This window comes from Hippopotamus amphibius, chromosome 1, assembly GCF_030028045.1.
Source record: "Hippopotamus amphibius kiboko isolate mHipAmp2 chromosome 1, mHipAmp2.hap2, whole genome shotgun sequence".
Taxonomy (NCBI): domain Eukaryota; kingdom Metazoa; phylum Chordata; class Mammalia; order Artiodactyla; family Hippopotamidae; genus Hippopotamus; species Hippopotamus amphibius.
In genome coordinates this window covers 19,720,791-19,731,671 of record NC_080186.1, presented here as the reverse complement: position 1 = coordinate 19,731,671, position 10,881 = coordinate 19,720,791, and the positions used below count along the sequence as shown (strand labels likewise).

At 46.7% G+C, this 10,881-nt stretch overlaps 1 protein-coding gene across 1 annotated transcript in view; it reads left to right on the top strand.

Moving 5' to 3' along the window:
• The first annotated feature begins 789 nt into the window (after positions 1–789).
• Positions 790–10,881, top strand: part of LOC130858181 (RH-like protein) — a 36,043-nt gene continuing 25,951 nt past the window's right edge. Inside the window, exon 1 of the mRNA XM_057744203.1 lies at positions 790–937. Coding sequence (XP_057600186.1) covers positions 790–937 — 148 coding nt within the window. The remainder of the gene's footprint in view (positions 938–10,881) is intronic.

The following is a 10,881-nucleotide window of genomic DNA, read 5'->3' as shown; positions in this document are numbered from 1 at the left end:
CTTCCCAGGGCTTAGCATTGCTCTTTGCTTTCATTCATTCATGCATTCATTCAATATATCCTTTTTAAGAGCCTATTTGGTGCCCTCTCAGACATGTGGTAAAGTTTTAAAGAGAAATCTTGCCAATCCAAAGCCCCATCTGAGCCCCAGTTTCCCCATTTGTAAAATAGGGGTGTCGAGTTGATCTATTCTCTGCCTTTCTTGCAAGATATAGTGAAGGTAGGGACATCTGTGGCAGTCCAGTGGTTGAGACTTTGCCTTCCAATGCAGGGGGTGTGGGTTTGATCCCTGGTTGGGCAGCTGATCCCACAGGCCTCCTGGCCAAAAAACCGAAACATAAAACAGAAGCAATATTGTAACAAATTCAACAAAGACGTTAAAAATGGTCCACATCAAAAAAAAAAAAAATCTTAAAAGAAAAAAGATATAGTGAAGGTAAACGAAGTAAGGGGTAAAGGAGGACTCTCATGTTTGGGGGTCGAGTGAATGAATGCCCTCTTTTCAACCAAGCACAGTGCCTGCCCTGTAGTAGGAATGTAGCAACTACTTGTTGAATGAATAAATCAATGAATGATTGAATCAATGAATGTTGGAATAAATGCATTTTTTCCTCCTCCGTCTCTCTCCCTCTGCTCCTGTGTTAACTCCACAGACAGGCCGGCAGGGCCAGCCTTGCAGCCTGAGATAAGGCCTTTGGTGGGTGTCTCCCCCATCCCTCCCCCGAGTGGATGTGGGGCCAAGGGGTAATGCCCGGTGCTGGTGGAACCGCCGCACAGAGACGGACACAAGATGGGCTCTAAGTACCAGAAGTCTGTGAGGGTCTTGCTGCCCCTGTGGGCCTTAATTCTGGAGGTGACTCTCATTGTCGTCTTCTTCTTTTTCACCTCCTATGAAACTTCCGTAAGTGACCAGAAGAAGCTCAGGAGGACCTATCAAGGTGAGTGTCCAGAGGGGAGGTGGTCCAGAGGCAGATAGCAGGGGCAGGGGAAGAGGAGGTCTGTGGTCCTTCCGGGGCCTAAGGGCTCCTCTCCACAAAGTCTCCAAGGAAAGAGCTTCCTTCATCCCCTTCCATTCGTTGTGTAAAGACCCAGCCAATGATGCAGTCTCTTCTTTAGGACCAGTGTGGCCACCACCTCTTCCATGAAGCCTTCCTTGATTTGTCAGGGCAGAGGGAGGGGCCTCCTTTTCTGTGTTCCTAGAATTCCCTTTGCCAAATGGTCTTCACAGTTCTTTGCTCTCTGCTCCCCCGCCCCCTCTCCTCTCTCCTTAACAGCAAGGAATTTCATGTTGTTGTTGGATTTGGAGGATTTTATTTCCTTTTTTTTTGTTTCTTTTTCTCATTTCTGTACCATCCTCCTTTTGGAGCTTTCTTCTCACTTAGGGGCTGGGAAGTCTGCTTTCTGCCTGCAAATCCTGAGCCATAAGCTCTGGCTGAAGGGGAAAGTAGGATGGTTGTCACATGCAGCTAAACACATTCATAGACTGTGACGAGAACAACAACAACGCTAAACAAGACAGACATCCACAGTGGTGTGGCTTTTGCTTTTTTTTAAAGTTGAGATGAGTTTTCAAGCCTTATCAGTGGGTCAGGATGTTGTTCATGATAATGGAAGGGCCTCCATGAGTGAAGTCCCTGAGGCAAAGCTGAAACTTGGGCCTTGTTGAGAGCTTGCTTGTTTCTAAGTGATGTTAACTAGTTAACTGGAAGCAGAGGGAAGGCATCCCTGGGCTCTCAGCAGCGGAAAGAGGACAAGGAGATGACTTGGAGGGCAGTCCCTACACTCCTTAATGGGCTAGCTCGGAGAGGGTGCTCAGGGCCGGACAAGCAAGGCCTGAGCACAATTTTCATTCATTTCAATTTATTTTAATTCGTTTTCATCTGGTACAACATAATTCAGTTCAATTCATTCATTCATTCATTCACTCAGCCCCATGTTACAAACCATGTGGGATCCAGACACGTGCTAATCAGAGCTGATATTTATTGATTACTTACTATGTACCAGGCACTACTCTAAATGCTTTACAATGAACCCTCAATGTAACCCTACAAGACAGGTACCACAGCCAGAATTTCTATTGCCAGAGTATGGATAATTTCTGACTCACCCCCGTGTTGCGATCTCTGTTTTTCATGTGAGGAAACTAGGTGCTTGGTCATGGAGTGATTTGCCCAAGGTTGTTCAGCTAGCAATAGCACAGCAGATTTAAACTTAGGCAGCCTTATATTTAAAATAGATAACCAACAAGGGCCCACTGTATAGCACAGGGAACTCTGCTCAGTATTCTGCAATAACCTAAATGGGAAAAGAATTTTAAAAAGAATAGATACACGTATATGTATAACTGAATCCCTTTGCTGTACACCTGAAACTAACACAACATTGTTAATCAACTATACTCCAGTATAAAATAAAAATTAGAAAATAAAAAATAAAATAAAATAGACTAAATAAATAAATCTAAATTAATGGAAAAAAAATCAACTTTGGCAGCCTGGTTTGAGTTTCCATGCACTTAACCATAATGCTTCACATCCCCATTTCACAGTGAGGTTGAGTCTCTTGTCATATAATCAGTAGGTGTAGAAGCCAATACTTCAACTTTGCAGTTTAGATCCAGGGTCCCCCTTCTTTACCCCTAGGCTGTGTGGCTAACATACGAGGGTGAGTGTAGAAATTCTACAGCCAGAGTGAGGATAATTTTTGACTCACTCTCGTAGATGTAAGTATCCTCAGATGCTCACTTTATATAGAATCACAGAGGAGGGCCCACAACCCAGGCAAGGAGATGGTGATGTCAGGAAAGGCCTCTGGAGGGAGGTGGCTGCCCAGCCAGGCCTTGGAGGCTCAGTAGGAGTAACCATGTGAAACTAGAGGGTCGCACAACAGGAACCATTGTGTGTACACTCATTGGACTCGATTAGGCTAGGGTTTTACACAGCAGTGCTATTGCAGCATAAAGAGCAAAGCAGGGGAACTTCCCTGGTGGCACAGGTGGTTAAGAATCCACCTGGCAATGCTGGGGACACGGGTTCAATCCCTGGTCCAGGAAGATCTCACATGCCGTGGAGCGACGAAGCCTGTGTGCCACAACTACTGAGCCTGAGTGCCACAGCTACTGAAACCTGCGTGCCTAGAGGCCGTGCTCCACAACAAGAGAAACCACCGCAAAGAAGAAGCCCACGCACTGCAGTGAAGCGTAGCCCCTGCTCGCAGCAACTAGAGAAAGCCTGTGTGCAGCAACGAAGACCCAATGCAGCCAATAAAATAAAGAGCAAAGCAGGAAGTCATGGACCCATTGCACTAAGAAGTTTGCCCTTCATTCTTTTGATCTAATAGGAAGCAGGAGTGTGGTCACTTTGGGTTTGGGTTATGGAGAAAGCCCTTCCAGGGCTGGCCTGGGGATGGGGAGGCGGCATGATGGCTGGAAGGCCAGTGTGGCGGCTGTAGCGTAGCATGGACCAGGGGGCTTCAAATGTTTCTGATCGCGCACACCATTGTTCAAGCATGCACCATGTGTATATGTTGTACTTAAGTACGCTACAAGAATACGTTTTGCACAGTATTATACGTGTACACAAATTAGAAAATTTGAAAGACATCAAAAGGAAATATAAAATATTTTCCAATTACTGATCATGATGGTGTCAGTCACTCTCAAGGCAAAGTCCATTGTTACCGTTAATGATAGTAGATGGTGATCCATTCCTCAGGGTCTTCTTGATAATTTCAACTTATCTTGCTTGACTTCTTGTCAGATAAGATTAGATTGACTTTTTTTTGTTTAAACTCTGAATGTGACTGACGGAGAGTCTGCACAAGGAGAAGTATTACTCTGTCCTTTTGTTTCTGTATGCTTGGCTACCATTATTGTTTTGCCTTCAATCTGTGTTTTTTGACAGGAGGCGTTTGAGCCATTAGTCCATTTTGTGAAAGTCAGTTGAGTTAAAACTAGGGAGCAATCTGTCAATCCACTTAATCTAATCTCGTCCATGTAAACGATAGTAAGTTATTGAAACCAGCCAATTGTAAAAAGAAGACGTTTTTGAGACAATCTGGAAGTTGGAATAAAACGTGAATATTATATAGTATACAGAAATTATTGTTAGTTTTGTTAGGCGTGATAGTAGCATAGTGGATGGTTTTAAACCTATTTAGAAATACTTTTAACAATTTAACAAATAGTGGGCCCTGTTTGTTAGAGAAGCATATTGAAATGGAATGATGTCTGGGGTCAGCTTCATGCCAAAAAGGAAAAAGAAGAAGAAGAAGAAGAAAGAGAGAAAATAAGTGAAGGGTAGGGCTTCCCTGGTGGCTCAGTGTTAAGAATCCGCCCGCTAATTCAGGGGACAGGGGTTCGAGCCCTGGTCCGGGAAGATCCCACATGCTGCGAAGCAACTAAGCCCGCGTGCCACAACTACTGAGCCTGCACTCTAGAGCCTGTGAGCCACAACTACTGAGCCCACGTGCCACAACTACTGAAGCCCACATGCCTAGAGCTCGTGCTCCTCAACAAGAGAAGCAACTGCAATGAGAAACTGTTGTACCACGATAAGAAGTAGCCTCTGCTCGCCACAACTAGAGAAACCCCGTGTGCAGCAACAAAGACCCATTGCAGCCAAAAATAATAAATAAACAATAAAATAAACCTTAAAAAAAAGAGAAAGAAAGAAAATAAGTGAAGGGCAGGGACTTCGCTGGTGGTGCAGTGGTTAAGAATCTGCCTGCCAAAGCAGGGGACACAGATTCGTTCCCTGGTCCAAGAAGATCCCACATGCCACGGAGCAACTAAGCCTGTGCACCACAGCTACTGAGCCTGTTTGCCACAACTACTGAAGCCTGTGGGCCTAAAGCCTGTACTCCGCAGCAAGAGAAGTCACCGCAGTGAGAAAACCACGTATGCAACGAAGAGTAGCCCCCGCTCTCTGCAACCAGAGAAAGCCCCCGTGCAGCAATGAAGACCCAACACAGCCAAATAAATAAATTAATTTTTTCAAAACAAAGAGTATTAAAAAAAAGAAAATAAGTGAAGGGTAATAAAAACAAGATTGAATAGGATTAACATATATGCACAACTATATTTAAAGTAGATAATCCTCAACAACCTACTGTATAGCACAGAGAACTCTGCTCAATAGTCTGTGATAACCTATATGGAAAAAGAATCAGAAAGAGAATGGATATATGTATCTGTACAACTGAATCACTTTGCTGTACACCTGAAACTAACACAACAAAAGAAGAAAGAAAGAAAACAAGTGGAGAAGAATAATAAAAACAAGATTGACCCCATGTGACAATCATCAAACCTGAGAAATGGGTACATGAGGTTCACTGTGCTACTCACTCTATTTTTGTATGTGCTTAAAATTTTCCACAAGAAAGAGGTAAGTTAAAATAAACAAAACCTTGTCATTAGTTGCAACATGATGAATATGGAGAAACACGTCATCCCCTGCTCAGAGGCCCAATATTCCCTCAGGACATCTTCCAAAGCTAGGAGACTAAGCTATCTGACATCCTGAGGAAGTGAGAGAAGCCTCCTGGGTTCATCTGAACATCAAATGCCTGCAGAGTTGCAAACTTCACCAAGTGCCTTTGGGGTCAAAGAGCCTAGTTCAGTGGTTCTCAAAATGTGGTCCCCAGACCAGGTACCTCAGCATTCGCTGGGAACTTGTTACAAACACCCAGGCCCCCATCCATACCTACTGATCTGAAACTCTAGGGTGGGGCCCAAGAATGTGTTTTACCAAGCCCTCTAAGTGACGCTGATGCACACGGAAGTTTGAGGACTAGTGGAGCTAGACGGATTCACATCTTGCCTCTGCCTCTTCCTAGCTGTGACACCTTGGGCAAATCACTGAACCTCTCTCTGCCTCTGTTTTTTTTTTCCTTTGTTTCTTTGTTTTGTTTTTTTTTAATTAATTTTATTCATTTATTGGCTGTGTTTGGTCTTTGTTGCTGCACATGGGCTTTATCTAGTTGCGGCAAGCAGGGGCTACTCTTCATTGTGGTGCACAGGCTCCTCATTGTGGTGGCTTCTCTTGTTGCGGAGCACGGGTTCTAGGCAAGTGGGCTTCAGTAGTTGTGGCACACGGGCTCAATAGTTGTGGTGCATGGGCTTAGTTGCTCCATGGCATGTGGGATCTTCCCTGAGCAGGGCTCAAACCTGGGTCCCCTGCACTGGCAGATGGATTCTTAACCAGTGAGCCACCTAGGAAGTCCCTCTGCCTCTGTTTTAACATCTGTCACATGATGATAGTACTTATTAAGTTGTTGAAAGGATTGAAAGAATGAATATACAAAGACTGATGAATAGTATTAACTTTTATTATGAATAAACTTTAATTTCTTAATTTTATTTTTTAGTAAAAATGACTAGAAATAGAAGTGCTAATATCTCTTCTTCCAGCAGCCCCTATGGATTGGCTGGAGCATCTTCTGAGGGTGTGATCCCTGGATGACCTGTGATGAGGCCAAATGGGCAGGGGCAGTAGAGGAGAAGCAAAGCGTCAGATTCAAGAGCTATTTAGGAAATAAAATCAGCTGTTCTTGGTGAAAACCAGGGAGGAGTCGAGGATGGCTTCAGATGTGAGATTTGGCAGATGGAGGTGCCCATTCCTGAGATGAGAGATGCAAGGGGAGGGGCAGACTGTGGGATAAATGAACAATGGTATGTTCATTCTGGGCTTGGAGTTGAGGTGCCTATGAGATGCTTGGGGGAAGCCAGTGTATCCGTTATCTATTGCTGCATAACAAACCACCCCCAACCTTAGTGGCTCAAAACAGCAGTCATCTAATTTGCTCCTGATTATGATTCCATGGTTCAGCTGTACTTGGTGATGCAGTTCTTCTGTCAGTTTCACCTCGGGTCACTATGTACCTCCAGCCTGGAGGTTTGACTGGGGCTGAACGGCCTCAGATGACCTCATTCGCACATTCATCGGTTGGTGCTGGCCGGCAGCTAGCCCATGTGGTTCCAGCAGACTAGCCCAGACTTCTCACATGGCAGCAAAGGAGTTACTGCAACAAGAGAGGGCAAGTCCCAATGCGCAGGTGCTTTTCAAGCCTCGACGTGTATCGTCTTTGCTAATGTCCCAGTAGCCAAAGCCAATCACAAGGCTCAAGTCAGGTGGGAGGGGTCTATACTGGAAGGTGTGATTCACTGGGGGCCATTACTATCACAATCTATCACACAGAGCCCGCTTGAAAACCGCCAGATTGGGGGACCATCCTGGGCCCTGCACTGTGGCTACCACCCAATTGCCCCCATACTCCTTAGAGGCAGGAAGGAGAGCTACTAAAAGACAAGAGGGGCTTTGCCAGGGACATGTAAATACCCCCAAATCCTGGTACCTTCCATATCTCAGCTTTGACTGCCCCTTTGATTGGCCAATCTCTTTTTTTGCCCCAGGCTGCTGCAGGGGTGAAGGGGAGGTGGGAGGCTGAGGGGGAGGGGAAGGCAGCATGGGGCTCCGTGGATGGTCGCAGTCAGGGGTGGGGAGCACAGTGTGCGGGGCCTGAGGGACAGAAGCTGGGCCTGGCTTCAGAGCTGACGATGCTGAAGGGTTTGCTGGCCAGAGGGAGCGGTTAGGGTGGGTGGGGACGCAGAGGGAGATTCCCAGGAGCAGCCAGGCCGAAGGAGGGGGGAACAGTCTCGCCCAAAGTCACAGCTAACAAGTGGCAGGCATGAGATAATAGTTACTAACACTTACCATGCACCCAGGGCTAGGCTAAGTGATTCGAAGGAGCCAATGTGCTCAGTACTCACAGCAAACCTCCGAGCAGGTGCTATTGTTTGAGACCATGTTACAGACTAGCAAGCAGGGACACAGAGGTAGAGCTCTGAACTCCGACCCTGACTCAGAGGCCCACTGTCTTCATTCGACACTATGGAGAGTGAAGGATATGTGGAGAGACAGGATGGTAAAGTGGTTAAACCCAGAGAGTCAGGATTCAGCTCTGCCACCGCCATTTGCTGTGTGACCTGGGCTAATTACAGCATCTCTCTGTGCCTCCCTTTCCCCATCTGTAAAATGGGGATAATAAATAGTACCTCCTGTATGGGCTTGTTGTAGGTTAAGCTGGCAGGCACTTGGAAGAGTGCCTGGTACGTGGAGCGCACTGTATATGTGCCCACTGTTACAATGATAATAATTATTGCCCTGCAGGACTCCCAGGTTAGACTCTCTCTAAGCCATGGGACTTTTGTAAACTTCTCCTGAAATCCTGCCTTAGTATATAAAACACCCTTCTGGGGCCCAGGCGTTGGGGCCCCTGCAGCAATCCTCTTCTTATCACCCTTGGACACCTTAGCATCATTAGCTTATCAGACCCACGGCTGATGTGGGGCACAGTGCAGGCTCTGACAGGTGGAGGCTGACACCGGTGGGGATGTCCTGAGCTGGGACCCAGCACTGAAGTTGGGGTCTGGGTTGTGAGATGTGGGAGGAGCAGGGGTGGGCCAGAGCCGTGGGAGGCTGGGAGAGGAAGTGGGAGGATGCAGGGGGTGAGAGTAGAGGGACCCTGAAATCAAATGTGATTTACTGACCAGTTTGGGGTGAATGCACTCTGTCAACAGCTCCCGGAAACTGCCACCCTAATTTCATCCCCCTGGCTGAAGCAAAACCCCACCCTCAGGGACAGTGTGGGGTCTTGAGAGAAGGGTCCTGAGCTCCTATACCTGGTAGCAGGCGCAGCAACTGTGGCTGATAAAGCCCCACAACCAAGAGCCTCTGACTTTCTATCTTTAGAGCCACACGTCTGCCCTAATCCTGGTGCCCTCCCCTCCCCACCCACCAGAGCAGTAAGGTCCTTATGGAGTATCAAGTCCAACTGCCATGTGTTACAGATAGGGAAAAGGAGGCCCAAAGAGGGCAAGGGACTTGCCTAAGGTCCCTTAGCAAGGTGTGGGCAAACAAGAGCAAGAGACAGCCTAGCCTGATGGGAGGGCACTGCACCAGGAGTCCAGAGCTTGGCTCTGCTGCTGACATGCTGTGTGCCCTTAAGGAAGTCACAGGCTGTCTCTGGTCCTCTTCTGTAGAATGCAAGGAAAATGGAAGGGTCCCCCTACTCACGGACTCTTCAATAAGTCTGGACCCTTTGCATAAAGCTTTGCTGCAAAATGGCGGATGTGGTGTTTTGTTGGTTTTTTGTTTGTTTTGTTTTGTTTTTTAACAGCTGTGTTTAAGAAAAGATTGAATTTGCATATCTAAAACGGGGTGTGCAGTCTCCAATTGGTTGCAGGCCTCACCACTCCCTAACATACACTGTACCCTGCTTGGCTCCTGAAGAAATTTGTGGGAGGGGGTGCCCTGCCCACCCCCACTCCACACCCATTCCTAAGGGGATGCAAGCAGGAGACGGAAACATTGCCCTCCCCCCTTATGTCAGACAAGAAGGTGCAAGGAGTTGACTCCTCCTGATTGTCCACTTCTCGCCCATTCCCCGAGTCCCCAGCTCCCGTGGAGGTGCCTGGGTCTCCTGTAACCTGGTGTTGTCAGACTGACCTGGGATCGTCAACACCCACCCCATCAAGACCCTAGATGTGTGTATTTTTTTTCCTTTTTTTGAAATTAAATTAAATTTATTTATTTATTTATTGGCTGTGTTTGGTCTTCGTTGCTGCACGTGGGCTTTCTCTAGTTGAGGCGAGTAGGGCCTACTCTTCGCTGAGGTGCGCGCGCTTCTCATTGCGGTGGCTTCTCTTGTTGCAGAGCACGGGCTCTAGGTGCGCGGGCTCCAGTAGTTGTGGCACGTGGGCTCAGTAGTTGTGGCTCATGGGCTTAATTGCTCCACAGCATGTGGGATCTTCCCGGACCAGGGCTCAAACCCATGTCCCCCGCATTGGCAGGTGGATTCTTAAGCACTGAGCCACCAGGGAAGCCCCCTGTGTGTATTTTTCAATGAAAGTGAATTGACATGTGGATTGAAGAGGCTTTGGAGAGTTCTGGAAATGAGAGCTTCCTTGTTGTTATTAGAGCCAAGGGTGGAGACCTGGTGAGTTCTTATTGCTGTGATGGTGATGGTGGCGGTGAATAGCCACCATTTACTGAGCTTCCTCCATGTGCCAGGCACGGTGCCAAGCTCTCGAACAAAACATCACTTCCTTTGGCTGTCCCGGCGCCCTCTGGGGTGGGGCGGGGTAGGATGGGGGGGATAACTGCCCTTATTTAGCCAATGAGGAAAGTAAACAACCCACAAGGCCACGCAGACAAGAGGCTGAAACATATAAACTGCCATTTTTATAGGTCAAAATGGTCAAATGTTGGCAATTTAATATGGTTTAACCTAATAGGGAATGATAGAGCTGGGGTCAAACGGAACTTTCCGACCTCAAAGCCCAGGCTTTTTTTCTTTAAAAAAAATTACTTACTGTCCACATGCTGGTTGTAGAAATTCTTAACACTGAACATTTTTTAAAAAATAGAACTCTCCTAAACCCAGAGACAATCGCCATGGAAGGAAAAATTCCTTCAAGATATCTCTCAGGCATTGCTACACGTGTGAACATAGCTGGTGTTTGTTGATAAAATAGTCTTTACTATTTTGAGCAATTATGTGCCATATACCATTTGATTCTGAGAACCTGACGAGGGAGGTATGATTATTTTCCCCATTTAATAGATGAGAAAAACAAGAGGGCAGATAGTGTGGTAGCTCAAGGCACAGGCTCCAGAGCAGACCATCTGGGTTGACATTCCAACTCCACCAACTGGAGCAAGTTACTTAACTTCTCTGTGCCTCAGTTTTCTTGTCTGTAAAATGGTGATAATAAGCACCCACCTTGAGGGACGCTTGTGAGAACTAAATGAGATAGTTCACGTGAAGTGGTTAAAACAGTGTTGGCATTTGGTAAACACGTAAGCTGTTATTAAAG